The sequence below is a fragment of the Pholis gunnellus genome, assembly GCF_910591455.1.
Source record: "Pholis gunnellus genome assembly, chromosome: 14".
NCBI classification, from domain to species: domain Eukaryota; kingdom Metazoa; phylum Chordata; class Actinopteri; order Perciformes; family Pholidae; genus Pholis; species Pholis gunnellus.
In genome coordinates, this window is record NC_136541.1 from 15,311,419 (window position 1) to 15,339,414 (window position 27,996).

At 43.2% G+C, this 27,996-nt stretch overlaps 1 protein-coding gene across 2 annotated transcripts in view; it reads right to left on the reverse strand.

The window, feature by feature from the left end:
- ephb1 (EPH receptor B1) overlaps window positions 1-27,996 on the reverse strand; it is a gene marked incomplete at both ends in the record, with an annotated part of 137,100 nt that overhangs the window by 34,928 nt on the left and 74,176 nt on the right. For both annotated transcript variants that reach the window (XM_079173575.1, XM_079173576.1), the window contains 2 exons: window positions 11,023-11,358; window positions 17,798-17,953. In XM_079173575.1, the coding sequence (XP_079029701.1) occupies window positions 11,023-11,358; window positions 17,798-17,953 (492 nt within the window). The remainder of the gene's footprint in view (window positions 1-11,022; window positions 11,359-17,797; window positions 17,954-27,996) is intronic.

Sequence of the window (27,996 nt, forward strand, 5' to 3'; positions counted from 1 at the left end):
AAATAAGGCTGGCAGATTTGGGAAAGATTTGAGGGTGTGGACTTGGGCTGAATGTCAGCTCTAGTTAGCAGGACTCCGGCTACCTTTGCGCCAGAATGGTCAGTCACCACGAGTCCGGCGTGAGTCCAGCAACCAATCATGTAGGATTTAGTCCGCTTTTGGACTGAATCATTTTGGCTACTTGGGCAGATTAGAAGAGCAGGAATTAAGTTCCAAAGGTCTACAAATGGTAATACTAAACAACATGACGTAGTAATGTCTAATAATAATCGCCATTGGTTTTTGTAAAATTGTATTATGGCAGGAAAGAAAACAAGTCATTTCTAGATAATGATGTCTGAATATAAGTCATTCCCTAATGTTCTGTAACTGCTTGTTTCAAGTAATTCATGCGGCCACAGAAATAGCTGAACTGGACTTTTGTGTTACAGTTATACCATGATTGTGCACCAGCACAACTACCTAGAATACATGCATCTAATTTAACAGTTTAATGCCCAGTGTAACAAAAATGTATTCATCAGAATAGCATGTAGAGGGTCAAATTAAGTTGCTCTCATTCAGGAGCCATTCGGTTAGACATGTTCAGGAATGTACGTTAAAATGAAATGAGCAAATCTAACATGAAGGGGAGTGGCTTATCTGATTTGCTGATCCAGACATCAACTTGATAAAAATGACACAAAAATGACACAAAATTGATTGTGTGAGCGCTTGTTTCTGTGTATGATTTCACATCTTTAAATTTCAGTTAGACAGAAGCCTGAGTAGAACTGCCTTCACTGATTGAAGTCACAAATACCACACCCTGTTGAAACACTGGATATTTATTACTCAGATGTAACAAGAACTGTAACAGCATCTGATGAGCTGAACATTTTTTTTTTTTTTACTTCTTATCTGTTATCTGGACTACAGGTCTGTAATAAGAGCTTAATTTACCATCAGAATAGGTATCTCGTGCCATTGCAGAGTCCATCCCCCTGTCTCTTTGCTATGATACCGTGGCAGATTTCCACACTGTTGACATTTAACAAATCTGCGGAAATATTGTCACTGCTGACAGTTGCATCAGGGTAGCTCAGACTGTCTCCTCTGCGAGGTAAAAGTACATTTCCCTGGTGCTGATATTCACTTTTTCTGCATCTATTTGTTGTGTTAATATGTGTAATCTAGGGGCTCACTGACACATTTCTAAATGTCACAGACAGTGCTGGCTTGGGCAGTAGCTGGTGACTGAGTTTCGAAAAATCGGCACAGTTCATGTTATCATACACTTCCCAGGGCTCATTTTGATCCCCGATAATCAAGTAAAAGGTTTTGGGTGTATTTTGTCTTTTCATTGGTTATGCTAATTGTCCCGTTTTGTTTCCCTCTATTTGTTCTAAACAAACCACTGTTCAATTGTTGTTCAAATGCACCATTTGCTGTGTAGCAGAGGATTTTTCAGTGGATTTAAAGGCCCTGCGAATTTATTTCTTCATCATCTTCTGACCGGTGTGGTCCTACATGAACACAATATTTTCAAAACAGGTGTAGTTATTGCACTTCGGAGATTTCTGTATTGTGTTTTCCTCTCTGCTCTTCTTACCGGTTTGAGGTGGACGGGCTCAGTTGAAAAAAATGTTATGGCTCGCACTTGCATGCACCAATCAGTGCAGAGCAACATTTGAATCCGAATTTGATGACAGTTGCACAGCTGTTTAATCATGTTGCCAGCACTGTCAATACAAACTGATCAAATCGCATGCACAGTCCTGATGAAGCAGATTCATTTTTGAGTGTAGGATGTTTGTTTTTTTAAATGATTTAAATTTGATTATTGCTTGCTGGTTTCAGGTTCTTTTGGTAGAATACTATTTATGAATGAATCAATCTAACATAGAGACATAACATAAATAAAGTTTATATAACAAAAATACAAATTACTTAGCTTTTATGTACAAATTAATCTCTTTAATGCCGCGTGTGAATATGCCCCAAAATCTACTGTATGATCACAAACTCTTCCAAGGTGCTAAGATAAACTCTAATTTAGTTTCAAGGTTCAAATATGAATCCAACCAAACATACTCATCAAAACAGCTTGTGAACGTACAAGTATGTTTGATTGAAAACTGATTCTGCTCATATTAAGTTCAAAGCCCTGGTGCTTGTATACAGAGCTGGAAACGAATCCCCCCCCCACCATGTCTGCAGGCATAAATACAGCCCAACACAAGCCCATGCTCTTCATTTTGTGCCCATCAGCCTCTTGGCTCTCGGCCTGCTCGCTGCTGAGGCCTAGTCATCGCTCCACCTGGTCTCCACTCCACCATTTTGTGAATAACTCCTCGATTCAAAAGGCTGCAAATAGCACCCTCTCACCACTAAATGATCTTTTTTCCATTTTTTTTTTTTTCCATCAGACTCCTTAATGCTCATTCTATTTATTTTCCTCTCGCTGTACTTCACCCTAGATTAACCACTCGATGGTCAAAAGGAGTTCTGTGAGGAGAAAAGCCCCTGAACGTTTCACTCAGTGGGGTTGTTGTTGTAAATTGTGTTTTGTACAAAAGACGGCTTATTCTACATCTGTGATTTGGGGAAGTAGATGATTTAAGTTGCAGATGATTACCTAAAATGCAACTGTCAACAAATGAATAAGCTCTGTTTATCTCGTCACTGCAAATGGATTCTGTTACATGCCTCCCTTGGCTCTCACCTCCTGCTTTCCCTCCCTTTCTCCCTCCCTCCCTCCCTCTCTTTCTCTCACCCTAGACTGAGAGTGTGAGGGCTAAGCTTCACCTCGGTGCACTTCAGCCTCTCTGCCTCTCAGCCTCTCAGGATGGTTCACGCTCCACTGACCAGGGCTAGGGCTGCCTGGGCCGCATTATCAATTACCGGCCACAGGCACACACTGTTCCTGACAGACCCAGGGGAGGGGCACTCCACACAGAAATTCCTGCAGTGGAAAAAGGGGACTGAGAGGGAGAGGTATTACCACAGCCCCAGACCCGAGTCCTGGTCCCAACTCAATTCGTGCATTCAGGCGCACAGACAGAATAACATCAATTTTTTACCAGAGAATTTGTTTTGTATGTTTCAAAGTGTCTAGTGATTAAACCTTTGCTAGTGTATGTAGCCTGGGTTGAGACCCATGAATCACGGCCCTCATCTCACCTTCAAAAGGGTCTGGGGTTGTGTTTATTGAGGGCTTTTAACCCAATTTGGAGAAACAACCGAGTCAATCAGAGCTTTGTGGGTGGGTTAAAAGACTGAGACATCGTCTTCCTGTGCCAGAGCAACCCCCACAACTCATGCGATGTTTGTTCTTTCAACCAACAACTTAGTGAGTGCTACGAAAGTTTCTAAGCCAACTGAAAATGACAAAGACGGGAATATATCATATGTCAGCAGAGGCAAAGTTAACCCTAGCCAACACAAACACAATGTCAAACTTAATGACGTTTAATGCAATGGCAATTTAGTCGGCCATATTAGGCTAGCAAGTGTACATTCTGGATTGATTTCTTCCAAATTCTACCTTTCCAACACTGCCTATAAATATATGAAAAACCTTTCTCACTGCCGTGTCCCACTGGACGCACAGTGACCGTGTTTGAGAGGAAAATCAGGAGGGAGAAATAAAGAGCGTGTGCACATGTTCAGTCTGTGTCTCTGTGTGTCCTAGTAGCCTATGTGGGAAGAGCCTGTCAGAGACAATGTGCTGTGCCTGTATCAGGGTGAGGTTCAGCCCAATGAAGCACCGCTGTCCCCTCCATTGCGTCCCCCACTGTCACCCTGGGACGATGATGCTGACAGTGATTGGTGACTGTGTCCTGCACTCCTCTCTCTCTCTCCTCCCTCCATCCCTCCCATCCCTTGCTCCTGTGCTCCACTTTTATCTGGCCCCACTCGCTGCCCCTGGCTTTTAATGCAGAGCTTGGCTCACCATTAATCAAAGTCAAAGCCTCCCCGTGTCTGACGGAGACAGAGAGAAAGTGAGAGAGAAGGAGAGGAGAGACGGAGAGAAAAAGGTGAGAGAGGGTTTGAAAGAAAGTGATGAAAGAATAAAAGCTTCTTTACCTTTGTACGATTAATCTACTTTGGAATACAGATGAGCTGGGGCATCATTTTACATGTCTGGCTCAGACCTGAGCCTCTGTTTTCATTATTGTTACATCAGTGTGCAGTCCCCATCATTCATATGGAGAGGGGTCAGTCAGCATATCAAACATGCTGTTCTACATCCTACTAGTGCACTCCAGTGTTTTATTAGTGCACTTCCATAAAGTTAGGGGACTCATTAGTGACAAATATAAAGAATGATCAAAAACTCGTACAGCGATATCCTTACTTTTAGTCTTTTGTATGGGTAAAGCTCCCTAAACTCTTATGTTTCCCCAAATGAACAAATTCTAGTTACACCCCAAAATAATTATCTATCATCTCTGACTCTCTCTCTCTCTCTCTCTCCCTCTTCACTGCGTCTCCTCTCTCGTTGTGAGATTCCTGGGAAAGACGGACTGCAGACGGGCCGCCTGTGTTCCTCATGCAGCACAGCTTTCAATTCTAAATTCCCAGCTGGAATGTCCTGCTCTGCCTCAGTGACTCTCGGTGGACTGATTGGACAGAAAGTTGCACTATATTTGTTCAGCTGATCTTGGACCAAATTCCCGTTCAACAACAAGAAAAAAAGCAGACGTACATATGGCCACACGCACAACCATGAGTTCCAGCCAAGTCGCTCTTTCTCTGTAGTGCTTTAAGATGCTGGCACACCATTGAACCACGCAGCCTCCTAATAGGGGCTCAGTGTCTCAGATGAGGAGAGCAGCCTATAGTCATGTGCTGTGCCTCTGTCAAAAGGCATAGGTTTAACTACTACCCTCCCTATTAGTAGGGGCTCAGACGGCCAAGCCAGCCATGACTACATGGTAATGGGCCTCTCTCAAACATCATAAAGAGGGATCAGTTCAGCACCATGGATTTCTGTCAAGGAACCATGGTTGGAATTATTTTCAAAATCACATTAAACGCGGAGGATTCTGAACGGAGCTCTGTGTTATTAAAAAAAGGACTTGTACACTGCATAAGCTTACTTTCACATAGCTACAAACACACACACACACACACACACTTCCTAACATCACTTAATACACTATGTTAAGACATCAGAATTGATGAGCAGGCTCAGTAGCATTCAAGACCACACTTTTAGTTTTGCCTGCAGCTAATACCACTCTTTTTGGGTCCAGGGACGGGATCCAACATTTATGAGAACAGGCATCACATGAAATGAAAACAGCACTCTGAGAGAGCCTGAAGAACTGTCTAAGATGATGGACACCCTAGCTCTGATACATGGAAGCAACAGTGAAAGGGAAAAAAAAGTCAAACCCCCAAAAAACAAATGGAAAGACTTTGTAAGCTGTAAACTGTAAAGACATAATGAGTAGTGTCTGGAATACCCTCCACAGACATGTTTGCCTAACATCTCATCTGATTTTAGAACCCCACAGAACGCAGATCTCCTTATTTCATCCGGTTGTTTGGATTTCAGTCTCGCGCATAACATCGTAGTATCTTGAATGCAACCCACCCGGTCGTACTTGCCCAAAGAAGGCCCGGGGAAAGAGGTGTTTGCATTTCTGTGGGAGTAGCTCTCCAAACAGAGCAGCTAAGTGGAGAAGGATTGTTTGTAGATATAGTTGGCATTCGGTGGTCTGAGGGACTGTTGGCACATAATCTAGGTCAAGGAGGCTGTGCCAGTAAGACCAGAGGACTGTTGAGCATCAGGCATTTGTTGAAAACGATAGCACCAGTCACGAGATTTATTGACTTTTTTTCATGTATATTGTTCATCAAACCACCCTCGCATAACCACCCAGAGTAGAAAGGAGATGTAAAATGTGTAAAAGATGGAAAATCCACTCACCGTCTGAATCAGTAATGGGTGTAAGTTAAGTGTCCAGGATGGATTACACAAGAAATCATGAATGGCTTGTCTGTAGTTTTCACCAGTACTACTTTTTATCCACAACCTGACTACTGTATGTTTATCATTGTGGTAATTTAGCAATTTCATAAATTCACTGAATGCAGAGAGTGTGTCCTACCCTTAAAATTAAACCACAATATTTCACAAAGAGAGAGAAAAATGGCTATGGTTCAATAGCTAGATAAAGATCACTAAATTCAGACCAGGTGTGAATGATCACCTAAGAGGGCACCGTATATAGTCTTTGTATGTCTGTATCTGTGTGTGCGTGTGTGTGTGTGTGTGTGTGTGTGCGCGTGTGTGTGCATCTCCTGGAGAGCACAGGCAGTGAATGAACTCCTAAATCACACTATTGATCAGTCATTCCTCCCAGACGCACACTGGGATCGAGGGCAGTTAAATGGTCTCTTCGGTGATTCACACTAAATCCCTTCAACTTCCTCCTCACCTCCATTATTCCCTCCTCTCCTCCTCCTGGTCCACTTTTCCTCCTCTCACCTTTGTCTCCTCATGGCCAATTTACACCACAACCCCTATAATGACTGCTGCCTTACTCTTTTCCAGGTGGTCTCTTGGTTTTCCTTAATCTCACGACAGCTCACACGAAAGCCATGTCAAGTTGAAAAGCCAAAGACTCCATTGAGACAAACAAACTTTATCTTTCCTGGGTAATCTGAAATAAAGGACCACTTCACCAATCAGTTCTCCCCTAGGTTGACATACTTCTAGTACTAGAAGGGTAATATTGTACCATTACCTTTGTCAACAGACTAAATCTCATGGGAAAGCTCTATTTAATCCCACAAACCCAGGCCCCGATAATGTGCTTTTGAGCATGATGATGTGATTTTGAGCAAGAAAGGCTTATTTTTGGTATGAAGGCCTCTTGTCATTATTTGAACCAGACAGAACTGTGAGACTTTGAAACTACAGAACACATTTATTAAACACATATTTTCTTGCTTCTGCTTAACCGCAGACTGCAGCTGTAGGTTCTGGTGTGCTATTGGGTGAATGTTGTTTGCTGTGGATAAGCCAGTCACTATACGGACAGTAAATTGACATAAGATTGAACATTAGTGAAGTCGTCCTTTTTAAACAGAGGGGTGCGTGCATGTGATTGATATTACAGGCCCTCATTTTTGGGACACGTTCACAGTGAGAACCGCAATCGCTTCTCCATGTAGCACAGGAAATGAGTGCATATATAAACGCACTAGCAATTTACTTCCATATTAAGCCGAGGCACATCCGTGCATGTTGTTTGCAAAAAGGATGGGTGAAATGGAAGATAAACAAAAGGGTATGTTGATTAATCATTATCAGCTAAGCAATCATTTTACTCATCTCAAACCTTTTTAACAGCTGTGCCGAGCACAACAGCACTTGACAAAAATGGCCAAGAGGCACTTAGAGGAGACTGTGAGCAGCACCTTTAACCGTGCCACATTCTTGCAGGCAAAAATGATCACTCCATTACGTTTTGTGAACGTGTGAGCTCTTATGCACACTTCCATGATGCACATCCATTATTTAAGAGTCCAAAACCATAGCTTTCCAGAGCGACGTGTTTCTGATAACTAATTCTAATCTAAATTAGAAGTGCAATGACAACATTCAATGGACAAAATAAACTTTCATGTCGTGATTATGTGTGCACCTGTGCGATCCCAGATGCGCATAAACATGACTGTGTCACATAAACAAAGAAATCTGTGTATTCTACTGCCAGTCCTGGCTCTGGCATAGAGAGGACATCATGTGGAATTAGGGTTGTTTAATGTGCGTCTGTTTAGTTCAAACAGTACCGTCCTTTGCTTTTGTTATACAGTTAAGTGCTGAAGTTGTCATTCTGATGCTGAAGCAATCAAGTTCTTTTCATCTGGGTTTTGGTTGTAATGTTGGCATTTCGCTGCTTTAATGAGGAGATGAAGAGAAGGTTTTATTCATATACAGTATGGGCACCAACACCCTGGCTTCATTTGGATTACATTTGTTGTTCTTTCACATTACTAACCATTTGCAACAATTACAATTTATTGGGTAGATTGTTGCGATGACCCCATTGTATGTATGATGACTGTTATCGCATTGGGAATTTCCATGGTCCTCCAGACTCTAAATACACCTCTCCTATTATACATGGTACTTGCATATTGTTACGCCACCTCTCCAGACATTGCATCATGCAAGGGCGCAGTGGATAAAAATAACAAATGAACGGACGAGAGAATTTCTTAAAAAATGCTGTAAACCTTACTGCACTCTTCATGAACCGTCAACAATACAGCCCTACATTTTAAAGAGTGTCTCATCTTTTAGTGTTTAAAGTGCATTAATATCAACACGAATCCCTTCTGGATACTTCTGCCTTTTCAGTGGCCTGCCAATGAAACCCCCTGTCGAAACTAGGAACACTGCAATTACCTGGCTACAAAGGGGCCACAAAGGGCTGGACATAGGCCTGGCAGATTACTGGCAGACACCTCATTACTGCAGCAGACTTCAACAATAGGCCTGAGCATTGCTTCTTCTACATCTATCTGTCAAGTGTGCTATTAGCCTGTCAAATGGGGACAGTCAGCACCATTAGGCCACCATGGTAATCAGACCTATTTACTCCCTCATTTTCCTCTCCTTCACTGTCACAGTCTGGTCAAAGAAAAAGAAAAATGCGGGTCCCTTTCTTCATCCCGACCCGTCTTCCCTCCCCCTCCCCCCCTGACTCATTCTCAGACAAAGACCAGTTCAGTTGGTCATTACATTCTTCTGAGAGTCATCGTAATCAAATACGGTATGCCCTCTCCACCAACTGGGCCAGATTTAATTTCAAATGTACTCCTATACAAAAGGGACCTGGATAAAGCAATTCCAATGTCACTGGTCTTTGGGATAAAGGTGAAGTAAGTTCATTCCACAATTAAAGTAGAAATGTGCATCAATAATTCTGAATTCATTTGACATTAGGTATATTTGTCATTAGGTTGGACTGCATAGAGAATATAACACAGAGTGCATGGCCACCAAAAGGTGAACTTAACCAACAGTATCCTGCTTTTCACTAGGGATGCACTGCCATTGACTGGATATCAGTGGGGATAATGGGTCTGATCTATTCATTTCAATTATATGTTTGTATACAAAAAAAATACTGGAATCTTAAATTTTGTTTAAATTTTGACAAATGTGTTGGGCATTAAAAAGGGTTACATTTGGATTGTAATTCCTTTATTCACCAAGTTGTTTGTGTACTATTTATTATTTTAATGATAAATAACAATTAAGTACATTCATGTCTATGTGTTTATTTGTTACATTTTGATTTACAAAGTGAGGAAAGCAATGTTTAAGTCAAGCCCGATGTTTCCTTACAGAAACAAAAATGGTCCCAGTCACTTCCACACAGTGAGGCACACAGCTTCTTAATTACACACTGGTATCGGATCGATACCCTGGTGTTGGTGTCAGGACTGGAAGAGTTAGATTGGTGCATCCCTATCTTTCACCACACTGTAACTCCACTTCATGTCCGTTATTAGGTCCCACAAGCTTACGCTGTGACATTCACGGTCCGCCACATCCACAGAAGCACAGAAAAACTAAGAGATGTTTCACGTGGTCAATACTTGTCCCCTGATAGGTGCCTCTGTGTGCAAAGTAAAAATTCTACAAGAGCATGAAAAACGCTGTAGCAAAAAGGACCGGCAAAGACAACATCTTCGACCTGTCATTTCCATCGGATGGGCTCCGGTCCCGTCGGCCACATTTAGAGGATGAGCACACATAAACATTCAGAGAGACAGGCAGGGAGAAAGAGAGAGAAAGATAAGAGGATGAAGGTCATTTCCATTGGCTAGGCTCAGATCCATCACAGGCAAAGTCAGAAGGATGCACACACATGTACACAAACACAAACATACAGGGAGACAGACAAGGAGGGAGAGCAGGAGTGAAGAAAATGTCAGCCTGAAAACAACAGCCTCTGTCTTGGGTCGACCTCTTTCACTTCAGTCTGACATTAAAGTATTGAACAGTGAGCAGAGTGCAAGCCGGATAGCTGTTATACAACACCAAAAGGTGTAAATTGTTGTTGCCTGCTAAGCTTAGAAAAGCGGGCAACAAGTGCAACAAGAAATGACGGCTTTTGAGATCCCGCCTAATGCTGAGATTTATGAAAGGGGCAGAATTAAATAAGATCAATTCTCTTGCTGTTTTTGTGAATTCAGACTGCAGCGTCGGTGTATAAATCTGTAGATTTACAGACAGGTTTCAACTGGGGTGTAGCCTCCCGTGAAGAGAGAAGTACTGACTTGCTGTGCGGCATTGCTCTCAAAACAAAGTCTCATTAAACAAATACCACAGAAAAACAACAAAAAGACGCGTCAGTCAGTGAAGCACCAGCCTGCAACCTCCAGATGTGAACTTCAAAACATTTAAGGGGTTTCATAAATGACTCATGCGTTGTTTGTTGAAGGACGATTACCTTTAGCGGTGTTAAAAAGCAAGAATTTCTGGAATGGCCAAAGATAAAGGCAAACTGGGGCTATTTACGTCATCGGATTTGATGTGTAAATAAACCACAAAGGAACTAGAGATGGTGCAGTAAATTGCGCTTGTCCTGGAAAATGTAACATGCTGTGTCTTGGGTCTGAGTCTGAACTCCTCCATCATGTTTTCAAAAGGGAAAGCCATTACTGTGATTCAGGGAAGAAAGGCCGAGAAAGAGAGCATGTATGAATAGCTTTCACTAAACCAGCTGGCCCCACGCTCCAAGCCTTAAAGTCTCTATCCACGGCGGAGCGACGAGTAACCGTAGCGGCCAGGTCGGCTATGCCGTGGATTAAGACTCTGAAATTGAAATTGTGCAAGATGATGATCTTTTATAGTGAAATGATTCACATAATAATAATAATAATAATAATAATAATAACGTGGCAAATTTGAGATTTGCTATTTGAAATGGATAACAAAAGATAGTCATCATCCTCATCAATGCCACCGCCCCATCATCACGAGACGTAGCCGAAGCAGCCACTTACCAGCCTGGTTGGTGGTGATGTCTATGGAGACATGCTGGGCAGGGTACGGGCTCTTATTGCTCACTCCATTGACAGCTTGTATTTCAAAGCTATAGAGCGTGTGAGCCCACAGGTTGCTGATGAACACCCTGGTGTCAGTCAGACCCAGCTGTCGAGGGACGAAGTCCACATTGTCGTCACAGTGGGAGCAGGAGCGCCGGTCAGCCCGGCACTTTTTGCACACGATGTTGTAGACAACGTCATCGCGGCCGCCCGTCTCCCGGGGAGAATGCCACTCCAGGATCACAGACGTTTCGTTCACGATGGAGATCACATTCCTCGGGCTGGATGGGACGCCTGAAGGCACACAGAGAGAAGATGTAACACAAATGTTACTTTGACTAGGATCATATCCTGTTAAAGCTAGATCCATTTCATATTAGACAAATCGTAAGGTAAGCCGTCATGATGCTATGAGCAAAATAACGCATGGCTTGTAAAAAACAAAACAGCTTCATGAATCCGCCTGCTGTTAAGTCAATTTAGTCAATTTACAACCCCGTAATAAAGTGTTGTTGTGAAGAGCAACTAGTCGTTTTCTCCTTTTCTTCTCCATCTTCAGCACAATTGGAATGCTAATTTATTCCATTCACACCCAGAGAGATCACACAGCGAAAAGTTTGTGTCTATCAAACATTGGTTATTTAGCTAAATGCAGTGTTGCATGGAGTATTCTTATCCAAGTGGCTCTGGAGATTCACGCTCCCATTCACTCCCTCATAGCCCACAGCTGGAGCAGAACCTCAAAGACGCTATTCAGAAAGAAATCAAGAAATAATAAAATAATTGTTTTGCCTGAGTGGTGGCTTCGTATTAGGTTGTAGAAAAGTGGCTTGTTCAGCCTCACGCATTTGGAGCACAATTCCTAAGAGATCAAATCTGCTCTAACGGCAGTGTGTAATTTTGCTTAGCCGAGACTGTGTCCGTGCAGCTGCTCAGAGGCAGTTCTTTCGTGTCAGACACCAGACACTGCCGATAAAGCAGAAGCTCGCCAAAGCCCTCAGTCAGTGCTGCTTGGGTTAAGTGTGGCTGCCCTGCAGAGCTGATCTGGTTCCAATTCATCCTCCATAAAGCCTGACCTTTATCATTAAAAGAGGAGTTTAACTGACCCACTTCTAAAACCATGACTACTGTGAAAAAAAAAAAGAAATCCGCTCAATTCTAGAAACCCTTTGAAGAATTACTCAGCTCCCTAACACACTCTACTTCCTTTCCTCTTCTCTTTTTACCCATGAGAAAAATATGACAACAAGCATGCTTATACACTTTGAAGCATATTATGACGCAGCACTTGAGTTTCCCCATTACCGTGGGCTTAGGGCAGATAGTTACTTCAGTCAACACTGACACAATTAATCATTGTTGCAGCGAAGCCACGTGGGATAGCCCTGGGGAGCTGGGACAAAGCGGCAGAAAACACAGGGGTGAGGGAAAGGCACTGCTACTGCTGCGACCTCGGCTTGGCGCCTCAACAACAGAGAGGTCAGTGACAGGAAGGGCGTGGCCCCCCATAGTGTGATTATTATGGTCTGGCTAAGGGGACAGCTAGTGCTCCAGATACACTATATGGTCATATGGCACATAACTTGGTCTTTGGATGCTACCAGATGTATTGTATGCGGAGGGAAAATACAGCGAAAAAAGGGTGTTTGCTGGTAGGAACAGGCCATATGAGGGAGATGGCACCACTTTTCCTCTTGGGGACTGCACTATAGCACTTCAAATGTTACTCACACCGCGTGCATCCTCTGTGTCGTTCATCACATACATGCCCTAAAACTTGCATCGCTGGGAAAAGCAATGCAAGTCTTTTCATGTGAAAAACGCACGTGACACAAACACACACGCCTAAACTATCTCTTTCTGTGTATTCATGCCGGCACTGTCTGTAACAATGTATTCTTACAACGGTGATAGAAAAAGAAAAGAAACCTGGTTTAGGTGCGAACAAGTCGTCACACCCTTTCGTCCCAATTACAACCGAGCTCCACACATGCAGGGATGGCACAAGAAATCAGATGTGACGGCCACTTAACCAATGAGCTGCAGACTATTACTGCAGCCTTTGGCTGTTTCAATTCGCCATAGGATTTAATTTGTTGAGAACGTTACTTACAGTCTCTCAGCTTGTGTTCATTTAGCTGTGCCTGTCAGATTTGGTTGGCTTTACATACATGTTGCTTTCACTTAAGTGATAGGAGCAAAACATCGTCTCCAAGCAGCTCCAATGCTCTTCGCGACATGTACTGTATCACAACAAAGTCAGGGCTCTATTTTAACGGCGCAATCACAACAACCAGTGCGAGATGTCAGGTAATTTGGACGATGAGCACATATCAATTTATTTGGTTCAGTATGGGCAATTCATTGTATACCTTTTTAACAGCTCTGGCAATCAGCAGGGGCAAGATGATACTAGCTACCCCAATTAGTGTGCTTCCTGGACAATATCGTCAGAGAACAGCAAGGCTCAAATGTAGCAAAGCAAAAAGGGAGCCAGATCATTTCAGCTTTTTATAGCGGAAAAAAGTCTGGTCACCTTGTTTTCATCGTGCACATTTAAGACAATGAAATACAAAACGACAATTTTGTCAGTAACTATGAAAATATTTAATTGATTTGGTGGCTGCTTTTGGTTCGACTTGTTTTCCTGATTAATAAAGTCGTACTCGCATAGATTTGCTTGTGTTGACATGCAACAACAATGCCATTGCTGCAAAACTGTGCGTCAATAAATAGTCTGTTCAAGCTGTTGACATTGTTGCACAAACTGACGTCAATAATTCCGTTTCCATGACGATCCAGAGAGAGTTTGGGATTTTTCTAACTCAACACCTTTTTTGAGTCACCCTCGTAAATCTGACAGAAATATATCTGATAATACTTCTATTTCTTTTTACTCACGTGGACAAGTACATTTCTGCAACGTCATGATGTGCATTATCGCCAGAGTGTCTTACATGCACATACATGAAGTACTCAAAGGGACTGTCTGAGTTGTGGCCACTGCTAAAGGTGGACTCACAGACTGATAAATAAGCCCAACTGTCCTGTTGGGGAGCAGGCATTAATGTGCCACCTGGGCTCTAAAAGACCACAGCCCAGTGTTTCAGTGCCCAAAATAAACACTTCTGAACATTGTTTACTCATCTGCCCTTTCGAATGGTCTGAGACCGGAGCTTCTCTTCTTTCCGACGGTTTGTTTTCATGATGTAAAACAGGCCTTGAGGGACCAACAGAAGGTCCCTGTGTGGAGATACAGATCACAGCCGGAGGAGCCAGGAGAAAGAAAGACGGGTTGTGTGGGTTGATGAGACAAAAAATAAAACATGTCACAAGGACTAATACTGTCTGGCTGAGAGACTGAGGGAGTCATAGATAGACTTTTGTGTTGGTGTGTATGGGAGCATGCAGTGCAGTTTGGGAGATGTGGGTGCTTCCACAATGACTTGTCTGAGGAGACACAATATGAAAATGCTGAAGATTTGTTTTAACTGAATAAAGGATAATCTCCACAACCTGCATTCCTATTTACACTAACCCCAAAAGTCAAATTAAGTTGGCTGTGCATGTGACACAGAGAGAGAGAGAGAGAGAGACTAGTGTCTTTTTAAAACATGTGTGCATGCATGTGCACACTACACTGGAGCATTAAGTCTTCCTAGCCAGTAGAGGGATTAGAGTAGGAGAGACAATTACCTTGATTTAGCTGCATTTACTATTTACTGAGAGAGGAAACTGGCAAGCTGACTGCTGTGGGAAGTACCGTCAACTGACTGCAGAACTGACAGCACAGTTCATGAGGAGATAAAAACGAAGATAAAAGAACAGAATATTTATGCACCTTGACGGCTCCCTCCTCTTTCTCTTTGAAAAAACAGAACAAGGAGAGAGAAGATGCAGTAAATAGGAGAGCACAGAAGAAGAACAGTCTAAATGGACTGCTGAGGAGAATGGAAACGCAAATATCCCCCCGCCTTTCAGTCAGGAACTTTGATGGGTTTTGTTTGTTTTCACGAGGGGCAGACGGTGTTTGACAGAGCTCAAGGAGGTTTTCAGGGGACGGGCCACAGACATTTAAGAGTACTGAATTTGATCCGCAAGATTTAGAGCCAATGTGGTACGGATCCGGAATGTAAAACCATCCTGTTTTCCTTCTCTTTTCTTATAGCTATGTTGATTCAATTACATTTTTTGTTTTGTTTTTTTAAATAACATTGTATTGAGCGTCACTGGGACTTATCCTGAGTTACTGTGGGCTGTGTGTAGAACTTCCCCAGACAACTATTTAAATCCATAATTTCTTCTACATTTGGACTTAACATTAACAGATTCAAATCTCAGCTTGTCACTGTATTGATGGATTTTTGTCTTCTATCTATCTTTGTCATTAGTCCTTCCCTCCCGTCATTCCCTTTCCCTCTCCACTATTCCTCACACCAGCGTGCTCCATTACTGCGGCCCTTCTCCCCGATGGACCAATCAACACTGGTTTCACCGCCCGACTCCCCTCAGCTACCACTCAGCTTGTCATTCTCTTTCTCTGACTCACACATTGAGAAACCCAGCATGGGGGAGCTGGCTGACCTCCCCCCTCCCCCTCCCCCAAAACACACATCTCTCACACATACACATGAATTCCTTTTTATACGTGCACGCCCATGGGTACATCAGACTGGGGGAGCCTGAGGAAGGGAAAAGGGAAAAGCGAGCCACTGTCCCAAATCCCGGGATACTGGGTAGCCAAGCTGAGAGGAGTGGGCTTCCCACAGCGAGATAGAACGTGGTGTTCAGGCATGGCTGGAGTCAGGAGTTTGAAGTGCATCCCAGGCTTGGCATAGGGGGGGGGGAGGGGGGGTTACGTGAAGCCCCTGCTGACAGAGCCAGGCGTCGGACAATCCATCAGCAAGCTAATCAGACTGATCTGGGGCACACAAGGACCCGCGCCTCTGATGGCGGCAAGAAGCGCGAAAGCTTCAGCATCTGCTGCTGCAGATTGGCCTGATTTATGCTACTCAAGCAGTGCTCTTATCAGGACCAGCAGTATTAAAGAGATTCTTACTCGGATGATCTCACTGCACCCCCATGCTGAGATCTGGGGCACCCCGAGCGTTGAGCTCAGCTGCTACCGTATGATTCAACCTTTAGAGAAGGCTTTGAATGTGCTGTTGCAAAATAATTCCGTCAACACCAATTGAGGAGGAACCGAGGTTGGTTTCAGATTGTAATGTTAAAAGGGGTGGTTGGAAAAAAATTCTCAGTAGTATTTAAAATGCATGTGTAGTTTTTTTTCTTTTGTAATGAATGTTTTATTCGTAGTCCACTGTGTAACTGTGATTGGAACATTGGGCAAGCTTTCCTTTTTTTAAACCTATTAACAAGTATTTTACTGGGCACCTAGGATGTGTATTAAAAAAACAGCCTGTTAAGATATTGAGAGGAGTGAAGATGTACTGATCGTGAGAGGAAAAGTGTGAAGAAAAAGAACAGAGTAGACAGAGAAGATAAGACAGAATTGCTTTGATTGAAATAAGAGAAAGAAAGTAACGCAGCCTGCATTCGGAAACTGAACACAGACCGGAGGGATCTGTTCAAAAAGCTCCAACGGGGAACGGTTGTGGAGATTGCTTCGGGAAAATTCAAGACCTCAAGGTAGAGGCAGATGCTATAGTTGATGGAGCGCTCACTAATTCACCAGAGAGGTATGTAGTATACCATGGGAGGGTGGAGAAAACTCAAGGTGAAAGTGAGGTGTCATCCGTTGAGAACATCCAAAGCCTAAAGCTGTGGATGGCTACACTTGGGAAGCGTTCAAACAGTCACACAGACAGCCATGCAATATTTGGGTTCCACTGCAGTATTCATAGTTGTAAAAAGGAAACATGGCAAAAGAGGTGCATTCAATACACGTTTTAGCTGTGAAGGCTCCAGCTGCTAAACGATTACCAAAGGAGTGTGGTCCTGAGCCCATTCCTGAGGCCAATTAGCCAGGTCTATGTGAATAAATCAGGACTAAATGAATACATAACCACACCAATAAAGCTTCCAGGTCTGCTGTTGTGAGGTGAATAAACCATTAAGACACTCCCCAGAGGCAGCAAATAAAGAGAGGTAAACTAACTTTTTGGGGGGGGTCTAACAGTGCTCTCCTTCTGTGTAACTGTGTATCAGCAGGGAACGACAGGAAAGCTTAGCATATTGCTTTTACATCACATTAAGATAAATATGATGCTGTGAGAGGCCTTATTGGATCTCCAGCGGGTAGCGGCAGGACAGTGTCGAAGCTTCGCAGCATCTGCCTGAGTAATTAGGACTTCAGGGGATGATAGCAGACAGAAAGAAAGAACAACAGCAGCAAGAAAAAGAGACAGAGAGAGTAAGATAACTGGGAGGAAACAGAGAGGAAGCTCAATGGCACAGTGATGGAGACATCAATAATGGAAACCCTAAAATTATTATTATGAGCAGTCTGAGAAGACTACGGCTCTAGATACAAGCTCATTTAAATGCTACTACATGTGCTGGTTTTATGACAGTGAGAAAGAGACACAGACAGAGTGAGATAGACAAAAAAATCAACCTCTACACTGTTGTTAGCGGCTTGTCTATGCATGACCAGTCTATTCAATATTGATGCATATAAATGTATGCTAAAATGGATACATGGATGCCGATTACAGGTGCTCGTCTGACAAGAATGTAAGTGTGTCGGTAATGTCATGTACGATAAACTCACTGGTGCAGGGTTCATCCGGCTGATCGGCGTCGCCGCGGTAGTAACCGTTGCGGCACACACAGATGGTCGCGGCCTCAGCTGTGGAGCGGCTGTTAGGAGGGCACTGTAGACACAGACCTGGACCCTGGGTTGACTTGAAGGTACCCGGGGGGCATGCTGTGGGAACAGACAAGCAATGTTAGAAAATAGATAAAAACATGAATAAATAATCCACGAGACGAGTATGCAATAGCCAGGCATCTGGGTCTGGTGTATCAGCTAGAATGGTGAGCAGAGATGAAAACAGACTGAGACAGAGAAGAGTCCAAGTCGAAACGGACTAGAAACATAACCGCCTTAACACCACACATTTACATTTTTACAGTTTGGTTCTTATATGGATTGAACAAATTAATTACAACATGTTCGTTAGTGAGCTTTAGATGGAGTTTGTTCCCTTTGGACAGAGGTAAGCTAGCTGTTCCTCCCTGTTCCCATTCTTAATGCTAAGCTAAAATAAGCTAACCGGCTGCTGGCTGTATAGCTTAATATCTGGCAAGACATGAGCGGGGATCAGTCTTCTCATCTCGCAAATATTTTCCAAAATGTCTAACTATTTATTTAATACTGAGTCTTCAATCGTGAAAATGATCCTTATGTACACAATTAGTAGATACAATCAGACTGTCTTACTCTAGCAGCCCTGAGTAGAAAGTTGGCCATCTGTGGGCAAATCATTGGTAGTTGTTACATTGTCGTGGTCGCCGCAACACATTCAGCCATTTTAGCTTGTTCAATGAACGGCTGAGGCAGTTGGTGAGGGAGAACTTACTGACTGGCTGTACAGCCTCGCAAAGCAGTGATTTCACCTGCTCATTTTTCATCTCCACTGTTTCTTAGTAGTAGTTTCTTGCTCAAATCTTTAAGACCAACACATGAGGCAAAGTCGTAAATTAGTGGAGGTTAGCTTAAAGTGTTCGAGCCCTGAATTCTAAAGGCTGTGGTGGAGGACAAAGATTATTGTGGTAGATATCACTGGGCCAGTCTAGGCAATAACCTAATCCATTTATCCTCATATCCCAAAAGAATACAAAGCTGAAGGGTTTCTGCACTGTGTGGAAGGATTTACTGACTATAATAACCATGATAAATGTCTAATATTTTAGCAGGCTTACTGATGGGGGACGAAGCTGAGGTGCTGCTGCACTCCGGAGGGGAGCGGTTATAAATTTAATGGGACAAGCATCTTACAGTTTCTCAAGCTGCGTCGACTCGCCTGAGTAAAAGAATGTAAAGGCTTGACTGCCACTGAGAAACAGAATGTAGGGTATACTCATGGTTGTGTGAAGGCACAAATGCAAGATATATTATTGGAACAAAAGATTTGTATCAGTTAAACAAAATAATGAGCCATCGGTTACGTGTTTCAGATATTCAAAGCACAAGAAATCGCTGAAAGCGGAACTGATTTTGCTTTTCACAAATGGTTCTATTGTATCCGATTAAGAGCCCTCTATTTCAAGAGTTATGAAGAGCATGGATAGAGGGAGAGTTAATTAGAACAATGACCATGGAGTTGGTCCCATAACCACTCCCTGCCGGATCAAACAGCGGAGAATGTGGAACAGTACAGGCTTTTAAGATTTCATTTAAACATTTTATGTTTCATTAAAAAAAAATGCACTGAGGGGCTGGGTTCGGAAGCCGGAGTCTCCTTTTATTACGTAGTAAAAAGGGTCTTCCATCCATACCATGCAGCCGGCCATCTCCGATGATAACTGGTGAAGGAGAAAGAGGAGGCATCATGCACACACACACACACACACACACACACACACACACACACACAAAACTTAAGCGGCTGCCCACAACAGCGGCTGCTCTCCCATCTCCTTTGGTGGCAGCCTAACAGACACACTAGAGGCTAACTGACTGACCTCATGTCTAGTCACACAACACTGTCCACACACAGCCAGACCAACTCGCATCCAAACACGCATACAGGACGGCACCACAACAACCACAAGCACCTTATAAAACAGGAGGAGGAGCTGTAAGGCATTTCACAGCTGCAGTACACAAGGATATCCCCCCCTGTGGAAAACATATAGCTGTGCTGTGGATGTAAGGAGGAACAGGTTATACAGGGTTTATAAGAGAGTATAAAGGTAATAGTGAGCAACTATTTTAGTGCGTGGGAGAGGAAGTTTGTGACCTCTCATGATGTGAAATGCACAGATCTCATGTGCGAGAAGATCGAGCTCCATCTAATACAAGAACATTGAGACTCTTAAAACTCTCCCTGGCCATATGGGGAAGCACAAACCAGCTGCAGAGCCATTTTATAAAGCAATAACATCCGAAGGTATCAGAGATTACAAGGCGATAAAACACAGATCAAAAATTAATTTTCCGCAGGAGAGTGGGAGAGAACTTATGTGTCATCATCTTTGCCATATAAAATTCATACATCGGGGTGAGCGAAGAACCACGCGCATGCACATGGCCATCTCTCACACACACACACACACACACAGAGCGCTTCAAATCTATTGCCCTGACTCTTATGAAAAGGGATCACAATAAGTTGTTCAGTGTGTGTTTAATGGGGTGTGAACAGAATATGGGTTCTGCCCTCGGGTTGTGTGTTTACAGACAGACAGTAGCTAGCCCGGACACTCATAAATGGGCAAAAGCGAAGAGGAAAGCAGGGAAGGCTTTGCTGAATCAGCCATCTGAGATAGCAGTGCTGCAAAAATGCCTTAAGGCAAACTTGTGAGCTGAAAAATACATACACACACACACACACACACACACGCACTCTCTCTTACAGTATCTTGTGTACACACTCACTCAAATAAACACACGTCCTAAAAAAACACTCCCGTATCGGCATCGACGCCATCCTCCCCTCCAGAATACATTTACGGAACTGATTTACACAGCAACTCGTGTAACCACCGCTGACCCCATTAAATGAAATGGTGCACCCACATTTTCCGCCACTTGACTAGCATATGTTCTACAGAACCCGAGATAAATGAATGCCTCTCCGTGGACAACTGAAGATGCTGCAAGATCAGCATTACAGGAGGGGAGATAAGTGACAGCAGGCTAAAACAAACAGGCAGCGGTACACACACACACACACACACACACACACGTACAAAAACACCCAGCACAGGATGAATGTCCGTCTAGATTATAACTTGTACCTTGGAGCTGAAGCTCTTTCTCTAATTGACACACAGTATGTGCGTGAATCCTAGCATTAAACTCATTAATTAGCTGCTCACTGATCTGCCTCACAGCGCAAGAGGGAGGAAGAAACAAAAATGGGCAGAGACATAGAGAGAGAATAAGAAAGGGATGTGAACAACGTTAGCAAACCCTCAGAGGTATCGTTCTGAGGGCGGGCAGCGTTGGGCTGAGTAGCTTTATGCTTCATCGAATTTGGAACTGAGCCCAAAGTCTTTCCTCCTGATTTGTGAATATTTAGATTGGAGGAGGCCAGGAGTTCCTGTCCTGCAGGAAAAAAAGCATGCAGACCCATCACTCATCAAATGTGTTGGTTTTCGGGGACATGAGGGGATAGAACATTAGATCAACAAGCAATTAGTCTCCCCAGTGGGAGGATAACCCACAACTGAACTGGCTGCATGTAAAAAACAAAACATTCCTTCCTTTCAAGTGGTCTCTACAGGATTCTCTCTGTATTCTTCTCTCCTCCTCGGCCCTCACATCTTTAGTTTTTTGTCTGTCCCACTGGCACTGAATTGCTCTCACTCTTCTCCCACCTTTCCTCCCCTTGTTGCTTTCTTGTCTTGATTGACAGGTTTGAATCTTGTTAAAGTTCGGTTGCCTTCCTCTCTTTCTCTCCTTCTGTCTCGAGCTCAGGAGAGCGAGTTGACGGAGGTATGGCAGCTGCGGATCGCTGTTCGCTACTCATCAAAGTCGAACTGCGATGAACTCGTGTCACAGCAGGCCTGACCAGGAGAGATGAGACGATGATCTCTTCACTGTCATTTTCCCAGCAGGTACTCTTTCTCCTTACATTTCTGATAAAGGCAACAACCTCAATCTGAAAGCAGTTAACAAACAAGCCAGTGGGCTAACTTTGTATACCAAACATTTCCAAATTCCAAGTTAATACGGAGAAAACTCAGATCGTCCTTCTACACGACAGATGTATTGATTGGCCTGGGCAAGTGCTACATGAGAAGATTAGCAACATGAGCTAGTCTCTGAGGAGAGGCTTTAACAATGGCTGATGTATGCATTGGGTTAGACTATACGCAATGTATTTGCTGAGCGTAGAGTACACACTGCAGGCAATACATCATACGTGGAAGCACGCTTACTGTGCCAGACAAGGTGCATGCGTTTAGAATGTGCAGTTGTAGAATGTATATATATATATATAGCCCATCAGAATCCAAGTTCATTGGAGACATGGGATTTATGGAGGCAGGGGAATAAGACTTATATTAGCTTGTCATGCAAGCATCACCAGGTGTGTGTGAGATAAAAATGGAAATGAACAGTCAGGAAGGAGTTGCAGGACACCCAACGCAAAGGCTTATGACCAAGACGGGTTTGGAAATGGCTTTCCGACTGAAACCCAATCAAAGTTACAGTACACTAAGTCCTGCCCTGACTTTTGCTTTTGGCATCCCTCTGAAGTATGTATGAGGTTTTAAAACCACCAGAAATGGCTTGGCAGGAAATTGTGTGGGATGCAATCAAACGTTTGCAGCAGGTGATGCGGAAAGGTACTGTGATAAATCTGAGATTTAAAGGAAAGAGTTCCATTCTGTAATATGAGATGTTTATCACTTAAAACAAATTATGTCGCACACCGATATTGACAAAGTAAAGCATGTCGAAATTTATGACTCATGTAAAGACATTTTCTTTGTAAAATAGGTTTTCGCTCGATGAAATCTGTACATTTTTCCGCCAAGATGTATACACAGTCTTTTTAAATTGAAAAAACGTACGTTTCAGCTTTGAAATATAACTCCGCTCGTCTGAGGTTTTAAAACATTGCGTGGAGAGGGTGCTTGACCCAAAGAAAGCCACAAGTTGTGGGTTAGCGTCAGTGACCCTTAAGTACAACTCTTAAGCCCCCAATACACCCTTAACCCTGGCCCTCATCCATCACATGGGATGGATCACAGGCTTTGGAGTCATGCATATACCCCCCCCAGTCACAAACACTCATACAGACAGGCTTATGATCGGGTCAAGACCCCAGTTGACCCCTATTCCACTATTTCGTTGCTCAATCACTCAGAAACAGAGCTCTCTCTCCCACTCAAACCACAGGCTGCATACATTCCAAGGGCACCCCTGCATGGATTTGCGTATCTGACAAATTAGACGATATCAACCGAGTGGTGAAATTAACACGTTTGTCTGACAGAGGGGACACAAAACGTGGCAAGACAGCCAACATCTTAAAACAAAAAGGCAATCAGTGCTGCAGCCTATTCGTATTCAGTCTCGCTCGACTTCCATTGTTCATTTTCCAGCCAGAATTCACGTAGTGAGTTGCTTTTCCAACCCAGGTGTTCCATTTCTCCACAAGGTCATTTAAAAGCATAATACAATAAGTTGAGACAGAGGCACGGCTCGAAACAAAGGCATGTCAGAGGAAATGCCCGCAGGATATTAAAAGTCGGGGTAAAATGCCTTTTAGGGTTATGATTTATTCATTCGTATAAACGGATTCAAGAAACATTTTGCATATTTCTCATAAACTGCCAACAGAGACTCTCAAAAAACATCTCAGTCCAAGGTCTGATCTGATCGGAGGCTAAAAACGTATGTAACTTCTCCCAAGTGCGGTCATCGGGGGTTCACAGTGGTGACTTCACTTGGCATGTCTGGTCAGTGTATGTCTCCACTGCCGCCTGTCGTCACCTTCTAATCTCACAGAAAGAGAGAATGTGAGGAGGAATAAAAGAGGGCCAGAGAGGTTTTCTCAGGAATAAAGGGATGGTTGAAAGAGTGTAGTGCTTGGAGCATACCTCGGCGGCTTTTGTGAAGAGCTGCGGTGCTGAAGAGTTCCTCCCACAGAACACTCCCCCCTGATCATTAATCATCTGTCCATTCTGGCCCTGTCGGAGCCTCTCTTTCGAGCTAAAACACGCACCTACACCCACAACCGCCCACGTACACACAAACTCACCCCCACACATAAATTCACACACACAACTCTTCTTAACTTTCTGCTACCCTCACCAAACACCGATCATCTTGACATGCCTGTCCTCTCATCTAGCTAATACAGCAATATCTGACGCTGCAGAAACCCCGGTGAACAATTCTTAAACCCCCCTGAGAAAGCTGAGATATCCCCCAATTAGGCTACCCTTTGAAACTCCACATCTTGTTATATTGCTGTGTCGTCTTGTATCAGAAGAGAGAGGCATTAGGGAACACATAAGGAGGAGAAAAAAGAGAAAATAATAGGAAACAAATCACTTTCTCTGTTTTGACACCCATTAATGCCCTTATATTGGATATATATATATAACACCAGTTCAGCACCGTACTCCCCCATGTTTGTAGAATGAAAACCGTGTCTGGCCGGATTCGATAGAGGGCAGTGCAGCAGTAAAATAACGAGAGACAGTGTCCAGATAAAGACAATAAATAGGCCTGTGTGTGATTTCTCCAAAATTATCCGTTCGCTTCACATGAGGAAGTGAAATCCAACAGTCTGAATGCTAATGAACAGAGCAGGTGTCTGCTAGACAATGAATGTCGGAAGTGACATTCTGTTTAAATTAAAGTGTGTGTGTGTGTGTGTGTGTGTGCTCTTGTGTGTGTGTGTGTGTGTGTGTGTGTGTGTGTGTGTGTGTGTGTGTGTGTGTGTGTGTGTGTGTGTGTGTGAGCCTTAACAAACCAGCGCACAATTTAGCAGACAGCCCACGCCCCTGGGCAGGCTGTTACCATGGTAACCTCACAGCCAGTATTTTTTTGGCCCACACTTTCCCTTTGAACAGCCGGCCAATGACAGACCAGCCGACTGGGAAATCTGGCTTACTGAAAGCGCACGCACGAGTCGAGTGTCTGCATGTGCGTGCGCGCGCACGTGTATGTGCGTCTGTGTATTGCGTGCACAGTGTGAGCTCGATACAGATCGAGAGAGCCGTATAATCTCCTTTGCTCCGCAAAGACTCGTCATATCCGAGCGTTGCGTTGGCAGTTAGCCGCTCTGCATCGCGCATGGCACGTTGGCTCGGGTCAATTTTATTTCCCAGGGAGACGCAGCTGTGTGCCAAGGCACCGAGCATATCTTTCAGATAGAGGAGTGGTCAGAGAGGAGCCGGGGAAAGAGATAGAGACAACAAGGAGGCATTGGTATTCCAGGAGACTCCGCTGTGCCAATCCATCCTTGGCTGGCCGGGGCAGGAGAGAAAACCGCCCTCCGAAACATATCGCCGCTCAGCAGGCAGTAACATGTGCTTGCACGACAATCTACGCTGTAATCAGAACCTAACAAGGGACTGACCAGGCTCATTGCCCACTGCCAACTAACAGAGAGAAAAAAAGGCAAAGGGGTATGACAGACAGAGATGAAGAGTTACTTGATGAGGGGTGAAATCAGTCAAGAGAAGTTATGTGAGCATGGAGAATTTTATTGCCGGTGTTTGATTGCAATATGATTGCAATGCTGATTTGATCAGTCTAACTTCACTTAGCAAACTGTAATCCCAAAAGCCCCCCCCCCCCCCCGCATTACGTATGTAGGCACGTTAATGTGACGGTGTGAGGATGTTCACGAACTTTATTGTCAAATCAAATCCGGTTTGTCAACTCGCAAAAATGGCTATTGAGCTATCTGGGAGTTTATAGTCAAAAACCCGTTGCTGTCCCCTGTGTTGAGTTGTCTGCGGATCATGACTTGCTAAGAAGGATGATCAAGATGAGGTGATAAAATCGGCAGTTACAGGCCTCGTCAATTGCCTTGCGATTCTGTCATACGGTGAATAAAGTATATGTTGCAAGATAAATAGCTTTCTCTTTCTTACCACTCTAAGTTGTGAGAGACCATTAGCTTCCTCTGTCTCAGCACTTGTCTCTTTTAAAAAGGATCTAGCTCATTAACTTCATGGCTAGATCAATTAATCTATAGCAGTTAGCCAAAGATGCCCACTCTTGCTCTTTTTGCTCCTGTGCTGTTGCTCTGCTCAACACTGTCTATGACATTTATGGCCTTCAAACCTTTTTTTCACCATAGCTCTGTCACCAGCAGAGCTTAACCTAACGAGGAAGTGTGGATTGTAAACAATGAATCATTATGTTGGGAAAGTGGTGAGGACAGAGAGAAGAGGCTTGCTCATCTAGATGTGTACTTTACAATTAGAATTAGAAACACAAATACAGAAGTTGGAGCTTTATCAGCCAATCCAGTCATTTGGACCCTTTACTTAGCTTTACCTAATGCATTACACATATACTCTGGTGCCATATCACATACATTTTTAATAAGTGTTTAACTGATAATGAAAGCGGGTGTGGACAAAGATTCAGGCGGCAGCTTCGAGCTACGTTTTAAAGCAATGGACGTATTTTATAGGGACACGATGTACTGCAAGATGCACAGCACATACAGCTTAGATCATCCACAGTAATCTACATGAGTCATTACAGACATTCTCAAGAGGAAAGGACAGACTGTGCATTCAGGTAAGTGTTATGAAAAGGAAATCGCTTTATGTAAATGAGAATTGAGTTTTGCCATTTGTGATCAAAGACGTCCGCCAGCTTTTTGATAGGCTTTGTAGTTGTTTTCTATAATCAGGTTTCTTTATTGTTTTATTTGATTAAAAAAATGTTCTACTAATGATATAAACCAAGAGCTGGTGTATAGTATAATTAGGAAGCTACAGTATGAGTAGCAATTAACTATTTCTAATTAATATTATTTCTAATTATTTCTAATTTTAGAAGCTTTTGCATTTGTATGTGATCTTCTATGGAGCTCAGGCTTACAGCTAGCTTGGCATTTAAGCAATGTGCCTTTAATATTGACTGAATATAAAAACAATGTCATAAGAGTAAGTATTTTGAGAGATCCAATCCCTGAGCCAACAAGATCGCCCCCATGTATTGCAAATGTTTACTGGCTGCTTGTTTCATTCTTATGAACTTTAATCAAGAGAAGAACAAAAACATGTCATGCATTCATATCATATGTGCATGTCTAAAATATCCCTGAATTCTATTTGTCCTAATTGTTTGCAATCCAAAAGCAGTGAACTTTAAATAGTCACAGGCACAGCAGCTCTGTTTAGGAAATAATCAACCTGCTGGTACCTAAATCTGTGGCCAAAATATCACTCCAACACTCTTAAACAGAGAGTCAACAGAGTTACTATGAGACCTGTGTTCTTATTGCTGTTTCTGCGATAGAAGATAAGGTGGACATAACATCACTTTGTCTCATAAACTGTAATGGCATTTGCCTTTTTTACAATTCATTGTCATAATGATCTATTTATTAATGGCAACATAGCAAAAAGAATGCCTTCAAACTGTTGTGTGATCTTAGAGAGGAAGTCTTATATCCATCCAACAGCTGTAATACAACATTATCTAATTCCCTTTTTTTTAATTAAGTTGTAGACAGTTTTACACACACGTGTATACTACTATAAAACTAGATCTTAATATCCACATTTACATTTAGATTAAAAAAGGAAATCTCAGGGTAATGAACTGCTAACAATCACCATCTTAATCTAGATGATCCCAAAAACCGATCATTCCTTACCAGCCCATTTAATGCAAAACTGCTTTGTGAAATGTTTTAGCAAGGCGTAATAATCGCTTTAAGATACCCATGTATCCTAAAAATACCCGGCCCCTTGGCTCAGGGTTGAGGCCCCGCTAATGAGTGTAGAGGCCTGTAAATGGCAATGAGTAATTATGCACAGTTGAAGGTAGCAGAGAGTAGAATGATAAAACAACTGGAAAACAAAGGTCCCTTCGCTGTTTACCATTCCCTAATTTGATTCCTAATTGAGCGTATAAAACACAATGTTTACACCAAAATATTCTGGCAAAGACAAGCACCAATGGCAGAATCACACAACAGAACACAGCGTACTCTTCTCTCCAATGAGCTCTGGGGAGTGTAACCACTGGAAGCCCTTCCATCCCCAAAAACCCATCACCACATGGAAGTGCAGTGACATATCTCCGAC